This window comes from Sitophilus oryzae, unplaced genomic scaffold (genome assembly GCF_002938485.1).
Source record: "Sitophilus oryzae breed Bouriz unplaced genomic scaffold, Soryzae_2.0 scaffold_2014_pilon_pilon, whole genome shotgun sequence".
Taxonomy (NCBI): domain Eukaryota; kingdom Metazoa; phylum Arthropoda; class Insecta; order Coleoptera; family Curculionidae; genus Sitophilus; species Sitophilus oryzae.
In genome coordinates this window covers 1197615-1225458 of record NW_022146741.1, presented here as the reverse complement: position 1 = coordinate 1225458, position 27844 = coordinate 1197615, and the positions used below count along the sequence as shown (strand labels likewise).

Genomic DNA, 27844 nt, shown 5'->3' with positions numbered 1-27844 from the left:
AAACGGTAAATTTCACCAGAGTAGATACTAGATATTAGTCCCTTTAAATTTCTTTACCTTTTTTTTAATTTTCATATTTTAGGTAGTTTACGTCTACGTTCTGATGTTTGATTTGATTTTAAAGCTTTTTTCGAGGCGTTTGTTTTAAACCAGCGTATCTCCAATACAAACAGAGATAATGTCGTGATTAAAAAAATAAAATGCTCACAAAAGATGACGCTACAATGTGATTTGATTTAGCAATAGCTACTACAGCTGCTGCACCCTACAGGGTGTTACAAAATTTGGACAAAAAACTTCGTCTTATTGTTGTGCCCTGTATATGCTCAAAATAAATTTGGAATAAAAATTGCTGACGTAGCATCCGTTAAGAAGGAATTAATCTACAATTTAAAAAAGAATCATCAAAATCTAATGAGTGGTTCGCGAGAAATCCAACTTTGAAATTGGGACTAGTTTTTAGTGGCCGGTTTTTTTTTGCCGGTGAGTGTATATATTTATATAATTAATTTATTTTTGTTTCCTAAAATATTTTTCTTAAAAAAAATATATAAAAGTGTACAACGAGGTGCCGATGCCGGTCAAGCTTAATCACGTGACTAAAAGTTTATTTGGCATGAACTGTATAATAAATACCTATAAATGTTTAACAAACAATTTGATTTTTTTATCCGATATTTTCTCCTTGCTTTCTCCTAAATAGAACACTTAACATGAAACAAAATCAACTTCATTGTGGGTAATCCCATTTAGAATTTAACATTAAATTTGTGGGGTAGTAACAACATCAAGATAATACATACATAGCCTACTTAAATAAGTAAAATCAAATAAAAACCATTTTACCAATACAGAGTGTGTCTTAAATAAGTGCGAATATTTTTAGGGGTAGTATATTTCGAACCTAGAAATACGCCTATAAGTTTTTTTGCGAAAACAATTCTTTGATTTTTTACTTCTAATTTTTAGTTAAACTTTTTAAAAAAACTCAGGAAAGATCCAGTGGTTCTCAAAATTTAAGCAACTTGAATAAAGAGAAGATATGCTTCTTTTATCGAGATCTACCAGCCCTGAAAATATTTGCACTTATTTAAGACTCACCCTGTATAATATATATCTTACAATATATGTATCCTATTAGGATACTTACTAGTATTATTACTATTCTTCCAGAAAAATAGTATTTTTCTCATACCGTGCTGACAAGTGTTACTCTTGGGCTTGGGTCGGTGGAAGTATAGGGAACTTATTAAGTCGGAGTGAGAGAAATGCGACCGTGTGCTGTTGCGACGTTGCCGGTATGCCTTTCCCAATCAGGTAAAATCACGATCGCAAACCGCTTATTTTTAAACAACTTTTTTTTCGAGAAGATAACTAGATAAAATCTGGGCATCTAAAATGGGATTATAAGGATATCGTTAGGGTGTCCATTTTTTTATAATGATAAAACGTCAGTAATCCCGATAATTTAAAAACTCAACTTTTTAACACATAACACGCTATAACTTAAAAACCACTTTAGATATTGAAACTTTTTTTATTTTGAAGATCGGATCTTTTACAATATGTTTAAATAAGAAAAAATCGATAAGGTTGTTTTTTTCCATTCAAAAATTTTAAACAACTCATCCATTTACTGTTAGTGCATATAAAGATTTTCACATACTGTCTGCGAAGAAAATATAGCAGAAATGTTATGAAAGTTTTTGAAAAAACTACAATCAATTATTTTTAATTAGTGATGGGTTGTTATTTAACTATCTGTTATTTTATAACAATTATTTATAAATAACATAACGCAACCGTTACTACTTTTAAAAAATAACAGATATAAAATAACGACACGTAGAGATCGGCCGCTCGTGAAAGGAAAAACGAAGTCGGCGCTCTGCATCACCACGAAATTCTATGCTGTGCTATAGGAAAAATTACAACGACTCGTTAGTAAATCAACAAATTAAGTATCGCGAGACGTAATTAAATCGTGAAGCTGAACGCATGATGTACGATGTACACCTTTCCCTAAAACTTTAAGTACTGACAGAGGTACTGATTGGGTCGACCGGTGGACTGCGACAAATCTGCTATATCCCCTCTCACGTCTCTTAGCAATATGCGCAGTTTCTCGGTTTAGTTCGTACGTTTGGCAACGTGTTTACTGTTCTCTCTTTGTTCAGTATATTATAAACGCATTGTACTCTTGTTACATAGGGAAATCCCGACCCAAGACTAACCTTTGCCAGCCCTTAGTATCCTGCTTGTACTTACTTGGGAATGTCTGACAAGATGCTCAGTGATATCAGCTCCTAATAATTCTACATGAACATCCATACGGATTGGGATAATTTTATCTATAAACCAGAGCAGAACTATCGTCGATACCACTCCCCAGACGACAATGCATACTACAGTTAGGGCTTGAACGCCTAAAAGGTACCATCCTCCACCTAAATATTTTTTATAAATTACTATTGACAGGCATTCATCATGCGTTGTCCGTCGATGATTTTATGTAATTTTATTGGTTTCTTACAAAAATGGCATTTCATACTTTATGATTGTAGTGACGGAACGATGGAGGACGCATGACGGATGCATCATAGTATGTTTTTAAAATGTTACAGTGGGATAATATCAGTGGCGGCTTAATTATAAGGTCAAATGGTCAATGCCCCCCCAAAAAAATCAGAACAAAATTAGGAAAACCTATTTAAATTATACTTTTTGTAAATAACTTTTTTTCATTCTAAGATATTCTAAACTATTCCCAAAAACCACCAATTTGTCCAATTTTCGATTCAAAACGTTTTACTCATTTTCTCTACTGCTGGTCAAAATTTTATTTTGTCCTTCGTTCCCGCTATGCTTTCGCGCTATGCTATCTGCTATACGCCGCGGCTCGTAACGCCAACAAGGTAAGGTATACTACGTATAGAAAATATAACGGGTTAAGGTGCGATAGATATATTGGCCACTGACCGCGTCATTCATAAAAGGATTTCAGTTGTTGGAAAAATTTCGCCGTTTGGGCAGTTTGGGTGTTTATAAAACCTCATATTATAAAACAACAAACAACCTAGGTTTTTGTATCGTTTATCGCGTATAATGTTTGGTTTAGTCAATATAAAGCAATATTTAAATTTTTAATATCGAAAGAAATCCCATCTAGTTTGAGGTGTAGCGCGAAATTTGTGTAGGTAATAATTCATAATTTTCTGGTTATGGATAAATGATGAACTGTGGTTGACTGATTCTGGAATAGTTTATTTTAAAATAGACAACATGGTGTTTAGTTTGTGAAACCGTGCGGTTAAAATTCTTAAATTTCGAAAAACGTTTAGAGAAAGAACGCCGCATTGACTTAACATATAAAAAAAATGTGAAATAAAACTTTTAGAATTGTGTATGTGTATATATGCATTTATATTTTTGTGACATTATTATTTATGTGTATTTTAAATCCTACCCTTGAAAATTTGTGTAAAGAACATTGAGTGGATTTTTAGTGAAATGGCACTAGACCACCTGTTTAAAAACGTAAGGGAATGTAAGGGTAGGTTTCATTTTAACAGAATTTATATTTATTTTTAGATTTATTTTCCTTTAACTAAACGTACAAGTACCTTGTAGGAAACCAATTAAATTTGGGCGCGTCTTAAAAAAAATCGACGCAATATTTTTCGCAATATTTTCGCAATACGACGCAATTGCAGGTTACAGTCGCAGCGATTTAAAAATCGCAATAGCAGTTTCAATTGCTATTGGAGAATTGCAGTTTTGCTCATCTCTGTACAAATCGCAACAGAAAATGATGAAAACGCTCGATGTATTCGTCTCGGAGATTTAATGCGTAAAGAAAATACATGTAGCAGAAAATCTGGAACGGATAATAATATCAATGGTCAATCCTATGGCAGATAGACTAAATAAATTCGAAACGACTACTAAGAGAGCAGATAAAAAGACAAATGAAGCCGAGGTTGTCTGCGCCATCTAGATGTACCCTGTCTATGCAAGGAGAAACGTCTCTTAAAGGATTTTATTTGAAAAAGTGGTTACGAAATGGGAAAAATAGGGGTTTACTAAATAACCACAATGGCGCTAACAAATTATAAAGGATCGAACTCAACTTAGCGGTTATAAAGTGAAGTTAGTTAAAAAGAGAGGCAACACGCGCCTTCAGAAATCGCGTATTTTATCGTCTCTTTTCTCTTTCTATTTATTTCCTATTATAAACAATTTTGGCGCTTCTTTCTAATGTAGAACTTTTGTTACAGAAGCGCCATCTTAAGTGTTCCTTCTTTGATGACCACTTTTCAATACACAACGAAAATTATTATTCTTCTTACTTCTGCCCTCTATAAACCTGTCTCTTCCTTTTTTACATCAACTGAATATTAATCACTGAGAACAGAGAAGAATGGAAATGTCTTGGTGAAGGTCTATGTCTAGAATTCCGAATCTGTGGTGTATAGTGTATAATAACGATTATGAATCTTAAATTAATTAGTCGAATATTAATCTCAATTACCTTTTGTTAATCCATTTCTGCGAGCTGTAGTACCCAACGGATATGGGTCCTGAGCAAAAATTCCCACTGCAATTACTCCTAAAATTTGTAATGCTCCATTTTGACTGTATTTTGGAACTCTATAACTTACCCCAGATTCCCCCAACACCATGTACGGCACTAGCACCAACAGGATCGTCAATATGCATCTAAAGTAAATTTAATCATTGTTAATATTAACATGGTCGAGAGAATATTTAATTAAGAAATGTTTTTCATACTATGTTCCATAGTCTTTCTCGGCCAGCTTACATTGCTGGGACAGCTAGGATTCCAAGGAACGAGACAATTTGTATTAAAAATAATTTTTTGTAATACATTTTAAAATTATTTGGAGTTCTTCAGTGTGTCACAGAAAAATAAAATACCATCAAAAACATATGATATGATTTTAAACGAACTTTTTTACTTATGTTTATCTGGAGAATATGTTTGCGAAGTTTCCCGGTTACAATTCGGATCACCCTGTATATCTCGAAAACTTAATAAGTGATTTAAAAGTAGAAAATAGTTTTGAACATACAGGGTTGTTCACCACTTACGACACGGAGTATTGTAGCTAAACGATTAGATTTTTACAAATTGTAAGTTTTTGGTTCGTTGAAGGACTATCAGAGCTACAATTTAAAAATATTTTTACAAGATATAGGGTGTCCCAAATAAATAAAAAAATATCAAAGGTTTAATTTTTTTAAATGGAACGCCCTGTATATTATTACATTTTTATTTTCTACGATTAAAATAAAGATAAATTTGATTTAGGTTTATCATACTTAAACCTTACCGTTTTTGAAATATTTTCAATTTTGTGAAATTGCAATAAAAAAATAAAGGCATTTCTCCAAGGGTATCAAAGTTTTTAATACAAAATATTTACTGAAGTTTATTTATTGATCAGTTATTGTGTTGCAATAATAAAAATTATACTACCTTATACAGAGTGTCTAAAAAATTATTTTAAATAATTTCTAGCTTTAAACGGCAATAACTTATTTAGTTGAAATGGTATATTTTAGGAGAATCAGATGCACAATTTAATTGTCTATCAAAATGTATTATACTGTTGCGGACCCGTGTGGACTCGACCTAACCTAACTATATGCCCCGTCCTCAGATAACCTTAACATCGCATTAAAGAATAGACACCGTAATGATTCATTCGTTCCAGAAAAATCGAGTCACACTGGAATGGAGTAGTACACGAGAATATTCGAAACCTTCTCTATGCACCTAACGATCTATGGACTATTCTAGAGATCTTTAGCTGTCGGTATAAAAGCCGGCGGCTGGGGCCTAGAGAGGGCAGTTATATAAATAGACGAGTACAGTTGACGCGCTAAAATTCAAAAATAAATTCTTAGTTAATCGTTTGTAAATAGTTCTTTAAGTCTTTTATTGTTATTGTTTTTGTTAATTAGTGTTAAATAAATAGTGTTTAAATAAATTGTGACTTTCTATCCACACGGAACCGACGAAAAACGTAACAATACCATTTTTTTACCTATCCTTTCAAGTTTTCGTAGAAAATGCATTTTCTTATAATTTAACCTCATTTATCAATATACCCAACATACCCATAGAATATTGACATTTTAGATTGTTTTTAAAGCAACAAATGTACAAAATGTACAGGTGCTAAAAACAATAATATTACTAGCCCATTTGTATACAAAAAGAAAACTATTTAAATATTTATAAAAGAGTATACCATTAATTACATATAACACCATTATTTCCGCCCATATACTAATTAATTACATACTTAATTGTGTTCGTTAATAAATTATTATGATATTAATTTAAATCTTTATAAAACAGTATACCATTAATTAAATATACCGCCAGTATTTCCGCCCAAATATTAATTATTTACATAGGTACCTTATTGTGTTAGTTAATAAATTATTCTAAATAAATGTGAATTTGAATCAGAAATCAATATAATAATAAGTTATGAAAACGAACGTCTCTTTTGTTATAAATAAGGATTCGTCAAAAATGAAGTAAAATTTTTGTGGTGTTACATTTTACCACACATTAGACAGTGTGGTAAAAAGTAACACCACAAAAATTTTACTTCATTTTTACATATACAAAATTCAGTTTTTTAGTATTTGGAGCAATTATTATTAATCAACGCAAACAGTCAATTAATGTAGTTTGAATACTGGGATCATATTAATTGGTCCTCTTTAACAAATATTTAAACAGTTTTTTTAATGAAATAAACGAACTATATCGTTAATATGTTACGTCTTTAAAAATAATCTAATATGTCAATATTCCATGGGTATATTGATAAATGAGGTCTAAATTATAAGAAAATGCATTTTCTACAAACACTTGAAGAGATAGGTAAAAAATGGTAAAATACAATTTGATAGACAATTAAATTGTGCATCTGATTTTTATAAAATATAAAGAGTGTTTTATTTAAATTAAACAAGTTATTGCCGTTTAAACCTAGTAATTATTTAAAATAAATTTTAGACACGCTCGCGACACATATTTAAGGTAAAAAGTCGATCTTATATACAGAAAAGTTGGCCACCCTGCTATACAGGATAGGGCAACTGCCCAGCTATGTCAAAACATTGGTTCCAGATAGATCACCGAAATTAAACGACGCGACGTTAGAAGATGAGAGGGGATGGAAAGGCGAACATCCAGAAAATTTGTCGTTCTGTTTTTCCGTGGGAAGAGTGTAAAATCTATTGATACATCACTGCTCATTAACGCCTGTTCGAGGCTGGATAAAATCGGATATCTACTGAGTAAAAGTCGATTTAGACACTCGCCAAGTCGGTAGGTCATTGATAAGGATGTGGCCGCTGACCGCGGTTCGGATTTCGCGTAAACAAAGTGGGCCCCGACCAATTAGCCTTAGCAGCAAAAGGGAAAAGTTAACTTAAAATACTTTTTTTTTCATACAGAATAAATTTTAATTTAAGTAGCTTTTATTAAAATTTGCTCTTTATTTCTAGAATTTGTCAAATATATTAAATTAAACACAAATATATAATACATAAAACCTTATATTTGCCTGATACATTTATTAACTAAAACAGATCTTATTTTTGTTTCTAGAATAGAAAAAAAATAATATATAAGGCGTTAAAAAAACTAGACTCTGCTATATCTTAAGTATTTTTTTGAAACACTCTGTACAGCTCCAAATTAAAAAAAAAACATTGCACGTAAACTTACAATATGCTATTTTATTCCAATACAAATTGTCACTTTTTTGGCGAGTCCGGGTCTTCTGAGAAACTATGTCATTGTATATTCACCATGTCCCCCCCTTTAAGTAAAAGTAAAAACAACTTCAACCGCTAGACAGATAGCCCACAAGCTGACCCAGAGATAAACCACATATCAGAAAATAACCTTTAGTAAAATTCTTTTCATGTCAGTACTAAAGTCTTTGGATTTAATCTTAAAGGTATTTTTAATATTAAATCATATAGAATTTGACGATATTTTAGGCGTATTCTATTGAAATTATTATATTTACTGTCGAACTATAAAAATGTCATCAATTCAATCATCAAGTAATAGTAAACCTACTTAATAAGATCATAAAAAACACCGAATTCGCCTTTATTAACTATCAATATTCTAGAGGTATTTTTTGTATTTACCATATCAAACACTGGCATTGATCCACATACTAAAAATGCTCCTATAATTCCGATTAACAATGCTTCCCAACCTGAAAAGCGTTAAATTAAAAATAAAATATAAGGCCAGTATATGTTATTTAAATTTATATTATAAAAAATAAACAAAAGATGTTATCGTGGGGACTATAATAAAAAAGAAGAATGAAATTATTGGGCAGACCTACAGTAAGATTAGCCATGAAACATGGCTAAAATACGACTACCCGTAGACACTTAGTGTTTCTGCCTTCCGGCTTCATCAATACGGGAGGAATCAGCAACGATGAACTAGCGATCCTGAAAAAATCCTTTGCTTCCCTTTGCTTTGCTCCTTTGCTTCCCTTTTTCTTTTTTCAGGATCGCTAGTTCATCAAGTAATCTTACTGTAGGTCTGCCCAATAATTTCATTCTTCTTTTATAAAAAATATATATTCATGATGGATAGGGATTTTAAGTTTGAGCCGACTTATATTTCAATATAATAACATCTAAAAAAGTTAATAAAAAATATTTTGATTACAGGGTGATTGTTTTTTTTACTTAACAATTTCATTCAAACACAATAAACCAGATATAAATTTATAATAAAAAATATTTTAAAAATAAGAAATTATTTCCAATTTTATTTTTCTAAAATTATTGTTATTATTAGTTTATCCAATTTAATCAACAACTAATAACTTCAAAATATAATAATGTCCTTTTTAATATTTTTAGTATAAAATGCGAATCATAAAGTCATTGATTATGAAATATTGCATGATTAAAATTATACAGGGTGAGTCTTAAATAAGGGCAAATATTTTTAGGGATAGTATAATTCGACCCCAGAAACACACGTCTATGAGTTTTTATTCGCAAAAAAAAATGGAAATTTGGTATCTACTAATAACTTCAAAATAATATAATTATGTCCTTTTTAATATTTTACTATAAAATGTGAATCATAAATTCATTATTTATGAAATATTGCATGATTAAAGTTATACAGGGTGACTCTTAAATAAGGGCAAATATTTTTAGGGGCAGTATAATTCGACCCAAGAAACACGTCTATGAGTTTTTATTCGCAAAAAAATTAGAAAATTAGAATCAACTAATAATTTTAAAATAATAAAATAATGTATTTTAATATGTTTAGTATAAAATGTGAATTATAAATGAATTAATTATGAAATATCGCATGATTAAAATTATACAGAGTGAATCTTATATAAGGGCAAATATTTTTAGGGGTAATATAATTCGACCACAGAAACACGTTAAAGTTTTTATTCGCAAAATAAATTGGAAATTTGGAATCAACTAATAACTTCAAAATAATATAATAATTGTAGGCGTTTCCGGGTCAAAATAAAAAAATAAAATTAAGATTTAGGATGGCTTATATTGAAGAAAAATATTGCAGACAAAATAATTACAAAAAATTATTAAAAAAATTACTAAAGTGATTACGCCAAAAAAACGGTACCAAACGGTTCAAGACAATTTCTCAAACTGAACTTATAGGTATTTTGTTTAAAACATAAACAGTCTTGGGACCGCTGCCGCTGCTTATTCAACAATCTGGGCTCTTTGATACTTTTCTCCCAATGTAGATTGTGACAATTATTATCGCTTACCCGTTTAGACAATACATTTATTTTTTCTTGATGAAAAATACCAAATTGCCTACATAATGTCCTTTTTAATATTTTACTATAAAATGTGAAGCATAAATTCATTAATTATGAAATATCGCATGATTAAAATTATACAGGGTGAGTCTTAAATAAGGGCAAATATTTTTAGGGATAGTATAATTCGACCCCAGAAACACACGTCTATGAGTTTTTATTCGCAAAAAAATTGGAAATTTGGTATCAACTAATAACTTCAAAATAATACAATAATGTCCTTTTTAATATTTTACTATAAAATGTGAATCATAAATTCATTAATTATGAAATATCGCATGATTAAAATTATACAGGGTGACTCTTCAATAAGGGCAAATATTTTTAGGGGCAGTATAATTCAACCCCAGAAACACGTCTGAGTTTTTATTCGCAAAAAATAGAAAATTAGAATCAACTAATAACTTTAAAATAATAAAATGTATTTAAATATGTTTATTAGAAAATGCAAATCATAAATTAATTTTTTATGAAATATCGCATGATTAAAATTATACCGGGTGAGTTTTAAATAAGGGCAAATATTTTTCGGGGTAGTATAATTCGACCCCAGAAACACGGCTATGAGTTTTTATTTGCAAAAAAATTGGAAATTTGGAATCAACTAATAACTTCAAAATAATATAATAATGCCCTTTTTAATATTTTACTATAAAATGTGAATCATAAATTCATTAATTATGAAATATCGCATGATTGTTGAATGTAGAATGAGTAAGAGGGGGGGTTAATCACTGCGACCTTAAATATCTATTGTGTGCCCCCCTTCCTTGAGTCATCACACAGTCTATAACCCATCATACCCCTGTTGTAGAGGAGACAGGGTATTTCCCATCCTCCTCTGACAACAGTTCTTCCTCCGAGGGTACACACCCTTCTACGGTTGGAGTTTGGCCCTCCGTGCAGCCTTTCACAGTCGAGGAGCTTGCCTCCGGCTGAGGAACTCGTGAGATGGAGGCTGGAGAATCTGTCTCCATTTTCTCCACTTCTTTAACTTGGTTTATCCTTAGACCTGATACTGGTGTTGTCCCGTATCTATAATAGAGGATATGTCCCTCTTTCTCTGTTGTCTCCTGGGATTTGAGGTCGATTCCTATTGTGAGGACCTGACCATGACCCTCCTCCCTCGAGTTGATGACTCGCCAACTCGATGTCTTTACATCGCATGATTAAAATTTCAGCATTTGAGGGATTTAGAAGTTTGGATCCTCAGGTGCATAATCAAGTGTTGTCAAGAATTGTAGTGAAGTGAAGTGTGGTTAAGCGTAATGTTAAGGTGCAGTTTTAAGACTGGTAAAAGGAAAAAAGAAAGCTTTGCAATTATATTGATCTGCTATCGGGATATCCTATTTTAATGTATGGTAAGTTTTGTTTTATTTATTTTGTAGAATGTGAGAAGTAGGGCCACTGGCAATCATATCCACTTAGTGGTGTGGAATTTGGCAAGTAGTTTTTAAGTCTTTCTAGTCGATATGGCAACAGCGGCCGGGGGAAATTGTCGATTTCCCCCGGCGGCTCTCAAAATGTCACAATTTTTTTTAACTTTCAAAGTTAAATAACTCGGTTATTTTAAAAAAGGTAAAGAGAAAATGTGTTTCTTTTGGGCCAGATCTAGCACGCCTTAAAATATCTGTACTTATTTCTGGGATACCCTGTATATATAAAATTTATTTCGTTATATCTATTCAAATAAAGTCATAAAAAAATAAAAATGAAATCGCTAATATTCGTGTTTTTTTAAATATTCGGTAGTATTCGGAATTTTTAAACTTTTAATTTTGATCAACATCCAGTTACACAACTTTGCCTCCATTTAACCGATCTTGTATCTTTAGTTTAGTCTCCGAGATCGCAATGATGAGGTCGAATTTGGAACACCCTGTACATGGGACTTTTATGGCCGAATCTGAATTATTTTGTGTATTATTATATCGGTAGTAAACCATATTATACAACCTATGGCTTTAGTGCTTATTTTACCAACCTTTATACAAAAAACAGCCAGCTGTAATCGCTACTAATGATCCCAAAATGCCATTGATAATGTCCATCGCATCAATTCGACCTCCTAGTCTGATCATCGAATACAGTATACTTGCCGTACCACCGCCGAATGATGACATCATGGTCATTACAGCTGCTTGGGCGGCGTATTGCCATTTTGCCCCGCTGAGTCCATAGGTACTCCCGGAATTAAATGCCAACCAGCCCCACCAAAGAACAAATAAACCCATAACCGCATTTACAGGATTTCCTAGAAGACACACCTAATTTATAAAATCAACTTGGTATACGGGGTATCCTTGGCTAAACTTGCATTAGATGTATCTAGAGGGCCATAATCTTTAGATTAATTATTTTAAGCACAAGGTGTTCTGGTTAATATAATACAAATTATTTCTGTTTAACGGTAATCAATTATTTAGAATTAATTTTAGACACGTTGTTTAAGAAGCATAACAGTTAATAGCTTTAATAATAATGAATCAGGGTATCTCAGTGTATATTTGATTTTAAATACAATCTGTTAAATTCAAGTTAAATTAATATTTATTATTAAAATTTTAAATAATAAATATTAAAATTTATTACTTAAAATTTTAATAAGCAATAAGGAATTTCAAAAAGTGAAGTAAAACTTTAATCAAACATTTTTTTTAAATTTTAGTCGTGGAAACTAAAAATGCAATACAGTCAAAAGCAATATTTTGACAGACGACATCAAACAAATGACAGAAAATAGATACATTTTTTGCTTATGAATTAAAATGATGATACAACTGTCACCGTCGGGGTTCCTGTCGCTGGACTATCTGTACTATGTATATAGCTACTAGGGTATATACCTACTAGGGTATATAGGCGTCGTATATACAGGGTGTTTCTCAAAAGTGGCTCACTCCTATAACTTTTTTAGTTTTTCAGAGAAAAAAAAAGAGATTTGGTACGTTAGTATATTACATAAATTAGGATTGATTGATGTATTCAATTGTTTTCGATCACTTCCTGTTTCACCTGAAATGGCTACATCTCACCTGAAATGGCTGTACTTTTGATTTTTAAATAGCATCCTCTGTATTTTTTATTTTATTCAATAGAAAATGACACTGAATAGAATGACATATCATTCAACTTTTGACATTTTCGCATATGGTTTATTTGAAATTGGAACATGCGGTTCATAATGAAAATTTGAGTCGAAAAGTACGAAATGTGTATCAAATTTTTCGTAAAAAAATGCTTTTTCCAAATATGCTAATAATGAGTCACCCTCGTTCCATTTGAAAAAATTGAGATATGATCACATGATTAAAAAATACGATTTGAGCATCTTTTAACTGGTCAGGAAAATTTACGAAAAACATTAAACTTGATTAAAAATTAGTGTTTTTAACACACCCATGGCACCCTAGATATAAATTTAGTATACGATCTTTTTAAACAAAAATGTCAAAAGTTATCTATTCAGAGTGTCATTTTCTATCGAATAAAGTAAAAAATACCAAGGGTGCCATTTAAAAATTAAAAGTTCTAGTCATTTATATTAGACATCCGGTATAGGTGTCGAATACCCTAATGGTTTAGAATACCGAGAATACGATATGAGCTTTCAGTGTTGACATATATAACAGTTGACAAAATTGACAATTGATTAAACTAAAGTCGCTTAAAAGCGAGCCAGCATATTATATTCATATTAATTATTCTTTGAAAAATTAAGATTTTAATATAAAGACATTCTTTTCTGATCTAAAGAGGGGTACAGAGAATAATTTTTAACATTAAAGTTATTATAACGTTAAAGTATTCCTATGTAGATACAATTTTATATGACTGTATCATTTATATTATTTTACAATAATATAATAAATATACCTAGAGGTAATGGACCTCTTCCATTATCATATCGACCAAGCCGTGGACCCAACATCATTGCACTAGCTAAAGCAGCACTGCCTCCAAGTAGATGGACAGCACCCGAACCAGCAATGTCCACGGCTCCCATTTGTTTTAGAAATCCGTGTTCACCCCATAACCAACCGGCAGGAATGCAATAAATTGCCGTATTAAGAAAACTGCAAAATATAATATACGAGAATTTAATAATAAAACTCATATTTCGGGCTTGCATTGTTTTTATTGAATTTCTGTAGAGCAATGAAAGTCTGTCCAACGAGTCAGGAAAGATTTCCAACATAAACTAAAATTTGCCTGTGAATTAAAGTAACAGAGAGAACTCTTACTGCCAGGAATCCTCTCGTTGGACAGACTATAGCTATTACTGATCGATGTCATGCTGAAATTAACATTATGTGTGTAGTTAGTTAGTTACTAGGGGAGTATAAGGTGTATAATATACAGGGTGTCCCAGAAATACGTGCAAGTATTTTAAGGGGTGGTAGATCTCGATAAAAGAAACATATTTTCTCTTTATCGTTTTCAAATAAGTCCAAAATAACGGAGTTATTTTACTTTGAAAATTTCCAAAAAAAAATGATTTTTTGCTAAAATTTTGAGAACCACTGCATCTTTTCTGGATTTTCTTTTTTGTAAATTTAATCTAATACATATGTTGCCGTATTATCAAGTAATTATGTTTTTAAGCTAAAAACTAAAAAAAATCAAAAACTTTTTTCAACATTTTTTTTTCGCAATAAGACCTCATAGGCGTGTTTCTGGGGTTGAACTATGCTACAAGTTAAAATACTTGCACTTATTTCTGGGACACCCTGTATATACATATCGTCGGCTTTATGACGAAAAGGCGTATCTCGATTTTTGCTACTTTTCAGGAGAGCAATTTAAAGAAAAGCACTTACCTTATTTTGCCAATAAATGTAAAGTCTTTAATTTTTTCATAGTGTTTTTGTATTAACACTTAAACAGAGACATTGAGGAAACGTTCTGAAGATAAATTGAGCGTAAATTCTAATAAATAATTTATTTTTAGTTGTTTAATTAAGATAGGCCTTTTTGTTATAATAATAATCAATTTATTTCCAAACGAATAGTATACATACGCCCATGTAAAATAAATTTAAAAATGATGGTAAGTGTTCTTAATAAGGAAAAAATAATACAGTATTCACATTATGGAATACATACAAGAAAATACAATACATGCATACAAGAAAAAATCTGAAAATCACCAAAAAATCAGAAACAAATATTTTTAAATACTTTTATTCGCGTTGGATTAGATCAACTGAAAACAAAGACAATTTTCATTCCAGAAGCAAAAACAGTAATCAATTAAAATACTCTTATCTAGCTTATTTTAATAATATTGTTTTTTATACAAAAATACATTTTTTAACTAATACATTTTTAGTTAATTGAGGGCATTAATACAGTGCATTTAAACACACGGTCCATTTAATAAAAACGAAACTAAACAAAAACAAAACATGTTTCTTCATTCGTGCCTTTTTGATAGAAATAACTGTGGAGTAACAGTTTCTGTTTTCCCTGTTCAATGATAACAAATTCGATTTCCATTCTACGTGTTTATGCTGGATGATGGTAGGCACAATAAATAAAATTTTCCAAAAATTCCCAAAGGCCTGACAATGATAATGAGATAAAAATTATTGTATTTTTCAGGCAAGTTTTTGGTTCGCTAAAATGTTCTTAGGGAAATTATGATTTCGGGAAATTTTCCATTAGTTCAATTTTCGTTTCGTTGTTTTACTTTCGATCAATTTTCCTTCGACCATTTATTCTCGGACAATATTTTACATACCCGATACAGCTATGTGCAGAGACTAGCTCATTCTAACAATGGTTTTTGGCAAAAAACAGACTCAAAATCACACTGTAAAAGAGAGCTGCTGCCACGATAGAAGTTTTATTTTGTCCCAAGCAATTACGTAGAATGGTGTGATTTTCTCTCCATGCATTTTGATAACTCAAAACAAAAGGACCTATCTGAAATTCCATCTGTCTTGTAGTATAATAATTGGTATAACAATTGATATAACAAAGAGCCCTATCTCAACATACGTCTCTTCGTCATAAAGAAGAATTGTAGAATTTGAGATGGGGCAAATTTATAAACGAATATAAAATGAAAAAGGAGACAGTGTATTGAGATGCGCAAATTCGCTATATTAAAATATGACCCATTGGGCATGTCATGACACGTTGATATCTCAAAATCGCCAAAAATCGAGATACGCCTTTTCGTCATAAAGCCGACGATATGTTACGGTTAAAGTTCGATGTCCGGTTAATATCGACATTAACAGGTTAATGTTTGGGTTTGGTTTTGTTTTTGGTTGTTTTGTTGCGTGTTATTCTCGAAATTAACCGGGTAATGTGGATATTAACCGAATATCGGACCTTAACCGTAACATATATGTTCCTCGGAGGTGGACTTTTTTAGTGGGTAACATTCGACACCTATACTGTCTGGAGTTCGCCTCTATCATAATTAAGGTCCGACCGAGATCTCGATCTCGTTCTCGACATAAAAAGGCCGAGATTATTGGCCACGGCCGAGACTGCTGACGATCGTCAAATTAGCTTATTTTTTAGCGTATTGCTCCGCCTATCGCTGCGTGGATGAATGAAATACTCGTCCGAAGTCGAAAAAAAAAAAAAAAAAAAGAATGGATCATATTTGATCCATATATGATCTGATCAAATCACGAAGAGGATTTCTCGGACGGCTGAAGAACCGCCTTCATTTTTCTATGCGTAAACAATGAACGAAATGTTAAGATGCGTCCAGACTTGAGCATTTTAGCTCGAACGAACAGAACGAACCAAACGCGTAGAGCCGAATTCGCTAAGTCTGGACCTGTCCCCGAGCCGAATTCGGCGTCCAGACTTAGCGAATTCTGCTCTGCGCGTTCGGTTCGTTCTGTTCGTTCGGGCTAAAATGCTTAAGCCTAGACGCACCTTTAGACGTTAATATCTTATTAATGTAAGTTTTATAAATTTAACAGAATTGTGCTTTTATATGAATTACTCGTATATCCTACTAATAAGTAAAATTTGTGTGTCTAATTATTCACCTACATACAGAAGACTGAAACCAGCAGCTTATATCGTATGATCGAATCTTTGAATACGATCGAATAAAATCGGCGTCAGCGATGGCTATGAAATGACAATCGATGACATTTCCCATATAATTTTACATATAAAGTGACAGCGATCTTCATTTCATAGCCATCGCTTACGCCGTTTTTTTTTCTATCGTATTGTATTGTTTGGCCAGGATCTTTTGTTTCTTTATTATATTCCACCAAAGGTGGTATATCTATACACACATATAGAAGCTTTGTCTTGGTACATTTCTAGTCTGTACCACCAACAAGCGTCTCTAGCAAACAACTATTTAGAAAGAATATGATGAAACACTGCATAATTTGAAAGGATGCAATGAGGAAAAAAATACTTTTTTAGCCTATAACAAAGAGTAAAAAAGTAATTTTATTAGTATTAGAAATTTTATAGTATTAAATCCCATTAAAATCGTTTCTACAAGAAACGTTTTTATTACATTATTATCAGATGTTTTTTTCATATAATAAACTATTGAATAAATATTGCATCGTGTCTCGGTCTCAGTCTGGTTTTCGGCTGAGAATTTCTTATTCTCTCGATCTCGACCGAGACTAAAAATCCAGGTTCGGTTGGTCCTTAATGATAATCTCCTTCGAGATGGTGATGGGAACGAGCACCATTCGCCTATAAAAGGTTTTTTACCACCCACTCACAAAAAACAGCGTAGTTAATCTCGTAGCCTGGCATTCTGTGAGTCTTATAGTTAGTAGGTGACTGAGTCTTTTAGAAACCAAACCAAACCAAATCAATTGACAATTAGTCAGTTGATTAGACTGATGATCGTAATTTCATATATGTAAGTCTATGCATATATGTCTTATCTTCAGTATACAGGGTGTTCAATTTTATTTTTTCCTGTCGTTACTCTTTAGAAAATCGAAAAACTAATTGCGCATTCTCATAGCTATTTTATCATCAGGGTTACCTGTTTTTTATACACGGACATACATTTTTATTTCAGGTTTTGAAAAAATTCACTCTCCTGAGTACAATAATATGCAACATTTATTTTTTTTTGTTTTGTGCACTTTAACAACACAATTTTGTTAAACTAATATCAAGTCCGCTCATGGGGTTTTACATTATTTAATCTCATTACATTTATCGTAACAATATTGATGATTAAGTTAATTAATATTGAATAAGGAAAATCGAGCAACATGATAGATTTAAATAAGTAATATCCAGGTCAGCATTTTAAAAAGTTTAATAATTGAGTTTCAATTATCTGCTGATGATGCTGGCATGGTTAGCGAAATGCGCGTCCGTGCAAAAGTCTTTTATTGTACTGTCCCCATTATAACGTATGTTATAAGGACATTTTTCACGAAAACTTAAAGGGGATTAACATGCAGAATGAGTGGGAAGAAGCAGCTCACAATAGAACTCAATGGAGAAGAATTGTAAACTCAGTTAACAGCGACAACCAAAAAGTAAAGAGGCAACAAAGCAATGAGATTTTTGAATGTCAGGAGTGCGGTAGGCAGATAACATCACGTATCGGCTTTTCAGTTACAGAAAAGCTCATGAAAGAAAACGCCTTGCGTGACTATTTTCTAGTAATGGCAGAGTAATGGCAGTAGTAGTAGTAGTATTGTACTGTGGTGAATTAGTGTTTTATTTTGCTCTTGTAACAACTAAGATTCCAACCCCTAAGTGTAATTTTAAAAATAGTACTTTTTGTATTATGAATTTGAAGTGATCAGCGCAGGGGATTGTCTCGTTACTTCAGTCATTGAATCTTCGAGTTGAAGATTGTAGATCTTATAGCAACCGAAACGTTGGACTAATCTACTAAAACTAAACCAGTCGAGTTCCAAAATTAATTTAATATGTAATATTTAACTCCCAGTTTCAAGAAAACTGGGTAATGTTGTTACTGTGTCGGAACATAATAAATATATACCTAACTAACCTGAACAAGCAGTACGCTTTGAAACTGCAGCGTTCAGCCATTGCTCCGCTCACTATTGTAGTAGCCGTCGTCGCAAAAGATAACTGGAAAATAAATGCCGCATATATTGGTCCTTTTAAAGGGTCATTTACGCTTGGATCGATGAAGAAATCTCCCAAGGCAATAAATTTGTTGTTTAAAGGACTCCGTCCAAACGACATTGCAAATCCGAAGATCCAATACGTTAAACCTACGATTAAAATGAGCTGATAACGGGGTGTCAGTAAATAAGTGTGAATAATTCGGGAGATAATTGAGGGGTTTTTGAAAAATAAAGGGTGTTTTTTGTATACTTTTTTTCGATATTTCCTTACAATGTTATTTGCTTATACAGAGCGAATCTGAATTTGCACACACATATTCACCAGGAAAATCGTGTAATATCATGTATCATTGTTGTTAAAAATGTTAACAAGTACATAATAATAATGATTTTTCCTTGCTAAGTGCTCTATGTATTTGACATTTAGTATACTATTCAAAACTCTTCAAATTTAATATTACGAAATTGAAGTTACCTCCTAGTACAATATCCACCACATTTTTCATCATAATATTTACTTCGTTTTTGATTGAAACACATCCTGATTCCAACATACCAAAACCTGAAAAAAAGTTTTTTATTGACCATACTGTTTTTAATTATTTTTTTTTTATAAAATCAATCAAGTGTTTCAAGTCTACACTGCACTCATAAATGTTCGCTGCAAATTGCTGGAGAGACTTCTCTATAATTGACTAGCACCAACTATTTTAGAACAGATTCTTATTAGACAGGCCGGTTTCAGATCAAATCGAAGTGCTAGCGCTAACAACTCATGGAGAGGAGCTTTCAAGATAAGAAGTCCATCGCTGTGTTCATCGATCTAACATCAGCGTACTATACGGTATGGCGAAAGGAAATGATCTTAAAGTCATAAGGGTGATACCATGTAAGTTAAGTTAATTGCAAAACTACTAAATAGCACGCTGTCTAGCCAGATGTTCCAATAAGTTCACTTAAATAGAAATGTAAACAAACTATATAATTTAAATAACGAATTACCACAAGAATCGGTACTGGTCCCGCTCCTTTTCAATTTATACATTGCTGATCTACGGGAAACGAGAGCACGAAAGTCTATTTACGCTGATAACATAGTCCTAGTGACCCAATCGAATGATTTTAACAGCTCGCAAGCAGTGCTCACTCGTGATTTGCAAATGCTAGAAACGTTTCTACATACATGGAGGCTCAAGAGGAGGCTGCAATACAACCATCTCCCAAAATATCTTGGCGTGACACTGGATCGCTCCCTAACATATAAACAACATCTAACTAAAATTGCCTCCAAGTTGAAAACTAGAAACAACGTGCTTCACAAACTATCTGGAACAAGTTGCGGAGCAAACGCACCTTTGCTGAAAACTACTGCGCTTTCACTCGTATACTCGGTCGCAGAGTACTGCTGGCCTGTGTGGGCCAATAGTGCTCACATAAATGTTATTGATAGCCAGCTGAACGAAACTATGAGGCCTATATCAGGCACAGTGAAGTCCACACCGATACAATGGCTGCCTATCCTGTCAAATATGGAGCCCCCGGAAATACGTCGCCAAGCAGCACTAAAAAAAGAATGGTGAAAATGTTCTGCAGACCCTCACCATTACACAAAAATTGCCTAAATAACCAATAGAGGAGTGCTTCAAGCCCTTATGGGATACAAACCTCGGAATTCATTTACTGTGAACGAATTTTTATAAAACTTTTTGCATTGTATTTTTAATAAGACATATTACAAAGTTTACCCATTTAAATTCGTTGCTTTCACTTTAGTATTTAAATAAACACGCATATACAAATACATACATACAAGATGGCTCCGTGTTCCGAAAAAGTTCTGTATCAGTTAAGGTTGATTCTCACTATACCTTCCATATCAGCTCCCTTCCGTTTCCCTTCCGTTCACATAAAATATTATATCATGTAAATGAATAGGACAATGCACACTATCCGTTCCGTTTCCCTTCCGTTTCATATCCTTTCCTTCCATACACTTTTTTTTGGCGGACGGACTGAAGCGTATCAGAAACAGCATTGTCAACTTGTAACATTTGTACCAGCTCTGTTAAAATTTTGCTGATATTTATTTATTCTTTCACCCCTTAATTAAATCTATTACTTTTTTCAAAAGATAGAAATTTTTAAAATAAAACTTTCGTAATGATAAATTGTACAATAAAAAGTATGGAACTGATACGGAACGGAAGCTTACGTAGCGTCAATACGGATATGGAATGGATATGGAATGGAAACGGAAGGTATAGTGAGAACCAACCTTTAGTAGTATATCCGTTCCGTATTTTTTACTGTATTGACGAATTACTGAACCTTCAGTTCCGTATCAATTCCATACTTTTTATTTTACAATTTATATCATTACGAAAGTTTTATTTTAAAAATGTGTATATTTTGAAAAAAGGCAATAGATTTAATTAAGAGGTGAAAGAATAAGTAAAATATTAACAGAGCTGGTACAAATGTAAGAACTTGACCACGCTGTTTCCGATACGCTTCACTCCGTCCGACAAAAATATTTATGGGAAGAAAAAATATGGAACGGAAAGGAAACGGAACGGAAAGTGTGCATACTCCTATTTATTTACATGATATAATATTTTACGTAAACGGAAGGGAAACTGAAGGGAGCTGATACGGAAGGTATAGTAAGAATCAACCTTTAAATCGGCGAGACCAAGACTCGAACGAGTCGAGGAAAAATGTATCAATCGGCAACACAAATTCCAAACCGTACCGCAGAACATATCTGGAGAAACGCACAACTAATACCAGAGCTGCAAGCTCATAAAAAAATTTAGTCTTTTTTTGATTAAAATCATTTTAATTACTTAATTCACTAAGTCATTTGATTTTAAGTCATTTTTTAAAAGCTGACTTAAGACTTAAAATTTAGGTATTTTTCAAAATGATTTGTGATTTAAATCTTTATTCCGAAATAGAAAAAGATTTAAGCTATTTTTTGAAAAGATTTAAGCCATTGAAAAAAATTAAGTTTTTTTATAAAAGACTTAAGTCAGATTTAAGTCTTTTTATAAAAAGCTTAAGTCAGCTTTTTATATATTTTTATGGTAAATTTTTAACAGCAGCATTCCTTTTTAAACTGTTAGGCGCCAGCCAAGCAGCAGAATAAAAAAAACAATGTTCAATACCACTAGCAAATAAAACGTTAGTTTTTCGAAACCGGTTTTGATTATTTGTCGTATTATACGTGCGTAGTGAGTCTGTTATCTATCAAGTGAATCCCCGACTCCGTTATGTAGCCCGAAAGACGAACAAAATCAATTTATCTCGAATATATTGAAGAGTACTTAAAATCCTCCACCCCTTAGTTTGTGCCATCAATATATTACATAGTGATCAAAATACCCCTTTTTAATAGACATGTCAGTGGCGGCTCGAGATCCGTGGGACTGGGTAGGCGACAAGTTTTAGTTGCATCTGTTTGCCTCCTCTCCCCCCCCCCCTCTAAATTTACATAATACCGTAAACCGTAACCCAGTTTGTAAATATACGTTATCTCTGGGTTAAAAACATAGCACAAGAATATTTAGGACAAAACTATAGCAAAACTAGCAGCATTCAACGTAACGACATAATGATTGACATAATGTACAAGCAGGTATAATTTTTTTTATATCCTCAGATACTAATTTTTGTAAGTACTTTGATAAATAAGATAGATAATAGTATCATGGAGTACATCATAGGATTTTATTTTATTTTATTTATTTACGCAAACTTAAAAATTCGTAAGTATGTAGACAATTAAATTTACAAAGAAAAACAGATTCTCTTATTCATATACATATTTCGAGACTAATAAAAAAGGAAAGAATAATTATGTTTTACATATTAAATTGATGAGTGGACCTCTTAATAAAGAAAAGTTATTTATTATTATATCAGTAAAATCACTAGATTGTTGAAGGACTGTGAAAATATCTATTTAGAATGAAAGTAAGGCAAGTGGCGATAGACGTTTATGTTTCATAAAATTTCTACTGTAAATTTGAATGCATTTCAAACATGAAAAATGTCTCTCAACCCAAGTACTTGTAAATGGTCTAGTAACAATCAAAACAAACCATTTTCGACTCTCTGGAAATATATTTCCAGAATCATTCTTCTTAAATTATTTTATAATCGAAAATTTTCATATCTATTATTAATACCTGCAATTTATTCATTAATTTATGTTGGTCAATAACATTGCGGTAAAAGTTAAATCAGATATTATAAATGCTTTAGAAATTTGTTATGGTATTCTTTAAATTTCTGTGAATCAGCAATAGATAAATAAAAATAATTAAGACATTATCTGCAAACTTTATTTCTAAATGTATAACAATGTTATCTAATATTTCGTAAAATAAAATAAAATTCGCAAAGAAGTTTTTTGACTTCCCCGTTTTATTAATATATCGAATTGAAATAGCACACTTTTCTGTATGGTCTGCTTGGGCGGAATAAAACAACGAGCTTTTTATTTCGGATTCTATTAGTTCTGTGGCGTGTTTTGAAATACAACCGGTTATATCATTTTGAATAGTCTTGAACAAACCCGAAAAATGTTTCTAATCTGCTGTAAATGTTTTTTGAATCTCCATATAAAAGTTTTAAATACTATGTATAATAAATCATATAAAATATCGGGACGAAATATCCTTCTAACTTCTAAGCCTACCGAGCTCCCGCGACTTCATGCAAAGTGCAAAGGCGATCGGAGATTTCGCCTAAGCTCCACCCTAATACGATACAACTCAGACTTACGTCACGTCGGGTCGCTACCGCACGATAAGTTACAGGGCAGAATCATACAGAAGACTGCCGTACGTCGTGCATCGACACTGATAACAGGCAATATAGAGAAATCGCCGAACAAGGGCGTGGGCAATATGCACACGGTCAAAATTATTTTGTTTTCGTACGCCAACGGTAGTGATTATTTTAATATAGAAGACCACAAATATCAAATTCATATTGATTATTACAAAACACTAACGTGTATTAACAGTATTTTTGTGTATTGGCAAAATTAATAGTAAATCTCGTAGTAAATAATGGAATGTAATAAACCGCTTAAATTCTGACAAAATTGTAGGATAGGCGCCGCCTACCTTGCCTACCCTGACGAGCCGCCACTGAGACATGTATTCGATGACATCTAAACAACTGCAAGGGATACATATATATAATATAAAGTATTACAAAATTGGTTAAATTTTATTAAAAAAAACATATTTTTGTGTTAGTCTGAAAATTAATCGTTTTATTTTATGTAATATTAGTCTCATCTGTACCTACAATAAATTAATATTATGATACTTAGTAAGAAAATCACTAATCACTAAGCCAAACCAAACCAAACTTGAAGGTAATTATATTGATTTAGGTAATTTTACTAACATAACTTGCAGATCATCATGATTTAAGTTAAAAATATAGACTTAAGTCATAAAAACGACTTAAATAACGTTATATTGATTTAAGTCTTTACAAAAATGACTTGACTTGAAATAAAATGATTTAAGTCAAAGACTTAGCCTAAGAGCTGACGACATATTTAGAGAACATATTTTAGGCAAGCTAGAATAATTAAAAATGTATAGTTTATTAACTGGTGAACCCAGAATCTTAAGTCTGGCTGGGGGGTTGGGGGCCCCACCATAACATTTGCAAAAAAATAAATCCAAAAAACATTCTTTAGGCAACTTGAAATTTGTTTATTCTTAAATTTTAGCATCTATTTAACCTAGAAATAAGTATACCAGACTTTTTTTTCGGGTTTAAAGTGTAACCAGACCATTCCAAATGTTTAATTATTATACCTGGAAAACATACTTTAGGCACTCTAAAATTTTTACAGCGTGTTTATTAGATGATATTAAAAAATATGTGTTAATTGCCAGACGAATTCAATGGGATTTAATACTTGCCAGACGCGAATAAAGATTTTAAATGAGCGCGATAAGAAAGTCTTATGAGTATCTATAAGCGCGAGAAAGATAGTTTATTGAGACCCGGTCGGCAGCCGATGCGGCTGACGTAACAGCATTTTGGAGTCGTAAAAACTTAAAAAAACTAACTAATATTGAATAAATAAAAAGAAACATTTTTTAATAAAAATGTATGATTGAAATCCTTTCAATAAGAAGACTTTTTAATTTAAGTATTTTGTATCTGAAAGAATAAAAAGACGAATAATTATTTAAAAATTAGCATAATATAAAATATATTTTTTTTCAAACGTCACAAAAGTATAATTATTATTATACTTTTGTGACATATTATATTATTATTAATTTTTGCGACCTGATTGACAATATAAAAAAGTCATTTTAACACCTAAGCATAAAAGTAAAGCACTTTAACTTACTTTTTAGAAAGATTAACAATGGTAGGTACTTTAATAAAATTCCAGAATACTTATTTTTTTTAGCACTGTACAGGGTGGGTCAAATTCGACGCTTTTAAATGGAAACACCCTTTTCTATACGAGATAGACAAAAACTAATATCGGTGTCTGGGGCTCAATTTTTGTCAAAAACATGATGGTGAAAACCGCATATCGATATCTGTTACCGTTTCGGAGTTACGGGGAGTTTTTCAAAAATATGCATTTTTAACAAATAGCTGTAACTTTTTTGCTATCGAAAATTTTGTATTTTTATGAAAACATTTCCAAAGCACCTTTTTACGTAGAATCTAATGGTTTAAGTATAATTTTTTTAAAAATAATAATTTAAGAATTGTCAACAGAAAGTTTTGTATATTTTTTTGTATATTTTTAATTTATTGAAAAGAATTTAAAATTACCTTTCCAAAAATAGATAACTCTTAAATTATTAATTTTAAAAAAATTATACTTAAATTCTACGTAAAAAGGTGCTTTGGAAATGTTTTCATAGAAATACAAAATTTTCCATAGCAAAAAAGTTACAGCGATTTGTTAAAAATGCACATTTTTAAAAAACACCCCGTAACTCTGAAACGGTAACAGATATTGATGTACGGTTTTCACCATAATGTTTTTGATGAAACTTGAGCTCCAGACACCGATATTAGTTTTCGTCATCTCCCATAGAAAAGGGTGTTTCCATTTAAAAGCATCGAATTTGGCCCACCCTGTACATGGTACCCTTTTGTCGGGACTACGTTTTCTGGTAAAACCACTTCTTTAAATTTTAAACCATGTTGTTGGCGCACTTTAAAATGTTTTTTGCATTTTTGTAGTCTGCCTTCATCAAAAACAATAACTTTGTCACTAGTAACTTTTTTAGAAACTACACAACTTAAATGTTTAGTAGTTAGTAGCAAAATTAGTAGTTACTAAAATATTTATTTGCAGTAATTATTCTAAACTATTTACACTATGCCCGTCAATATTTAATTTATAAATACATATTTGTACATGGTAACTTAATTCCAACAAAATAATCTCTGAATTAAAAGCCTGCAAATAATTGAAATGAAACCGAAAAAAAATTGTTTTTATGAAAATTTGAAGTACCTACATACTCCAAAATACTGTTACGTCAGCCGCATCGGCTGCCGACGGGTCTCAATAAACTATCTTTCTGGCGCTTATAGATACTCATAAGACTTTTTTGTCGCGCTCATTTAAAATCTTTATTCGCATCTGGCAAGTATTAAATCCCATTGAATTCGTCTGACAATTAACACATATTTTTTAATATCATCTAATAAACACGCAGTAAAAATTTTAGAATGCCTAAAGTATGTTTTCCAGGTATAATAATTAAACATATTTGAAATGGTCTGGTTACACTTTAAACCCGAAAAAAAAGTCTGGCACACTTATTTCTAGGTTAAATAGATGCTAAAATTTAAGAATAAACAAATTTCAAGTTGCCTAAAGAATGTTTTTTGGATTTATTTTTTTGCAAATGTTATGGGTTGCGCAGTAGCGAAATACCCCCAACCCCCCAGCCAGACTTAGGATTCTGGGTTCACAAGTTATTAAACTTTATTTTTTTTGTTGTTCTAACTTGCCTAAAATATGTTCTCTAAATATGTCGCCAGCTCTCCGGCTAACTTATTAAGACTTAAATCATTTGCATTCTGATTTTAGAAATTGCTTAAGACTTCTTAACGTGTCTTTTTAAAACTGACTTGTTGCAGCTCTGACTACTGCCAACACTGGTGATGAGCAAATCCAAGACCAAGATTCGCATTAATAAATTAGACCTACATTAAATAATTGTTATCAGCTTATCTAAAATATTAGTACCCACCAGTTTGCATTGTAAATATCATAAATGCGCTCGTAATGATCCAATTACTATCTTCACCAGTAATATCAAACAAAGATGGCACTGAGTAATTATTTACAGTTAAGTTTTCCATTTTCTAAATTCTTTCTGGTTCTGGACAACTTTTAGATATAGACCGCAAGCTGAAGTAGGAGCGTGCACAAACTGATCAACAACATTTTAATATTTTATGAGGGTAATTTGTTTCCGAGTAAACTGATATGTTTTCAGTCTTTTTACTGAAGATAGGTTGTTAAACAGAATTAGCTTTATATATTTTTAATTAAAGCCGTATCTCAAATATAGCGAATGAAATCTGACGAATTTTGTTTATTATTGAGAATAATTTATGTATATTCTATTGTCGGTCATTCTGTACACTGGTCGAGTGGCTTAATCATTTGATATTACTGAAATGCATGCGATGCATTTACGAACAAATCGCATAATATGAATATGAGGAAAATTAATTATACAAAAGCTACCTTCTAGTTTCATATTTACTCCAGCACTTAATATAAACGATAGCAGAGCCTTTAAACGTGCAGTTTGTGATGGTCGTATATTTAACCCA

At 31.8% G+C, this 27844-nt stretch overlaps 1 protein-coding gene across 1 annotated transcript in view; it reads right to left on the bottom strand.

Moving 5' to 3' along the window:
- Nucleotides 1–27364, bottom strand: part of LOC115884104 (putative ammonium transporter 2) — a 30884-nt gene extending 3520 nt beyond the window's left edge. Inside the window, exons 1-9 of the mRNA XM_030902593.1 lie at nt 27253–27364; nt 19455–19541; nt 18898–19126; nt 13785–13984; nt 11893–12162; nt 8212–8282; nt 4662–4719; nt 4532–4609; nt 2269–2447 (exon numbers count right to left, since the gene is read on the bottom strand). Of these exons, the coding sequence (XP_030758453.1) occupies nt 2269–2447; nt 4532–4609; nt 4662–4719; nt 8212–8282; nt 11893–12162; nt 13785–13984; nt 18898–19126; nt 19455–19541; nt 27253–27364 (1284 nt within the window). The remainder of the gene's footprint in view (nt 1–2268; nt 2448–4531; nt 4610–4661; nt 4720–8211; nt 8283–11892; nt 12163–13784; nt 13985–18897; nt 19127–19454; nt 19542–27252) is intronic.
- Between the last annotated feature and the right edge of the window lie 480 nt (nt 27365–27844).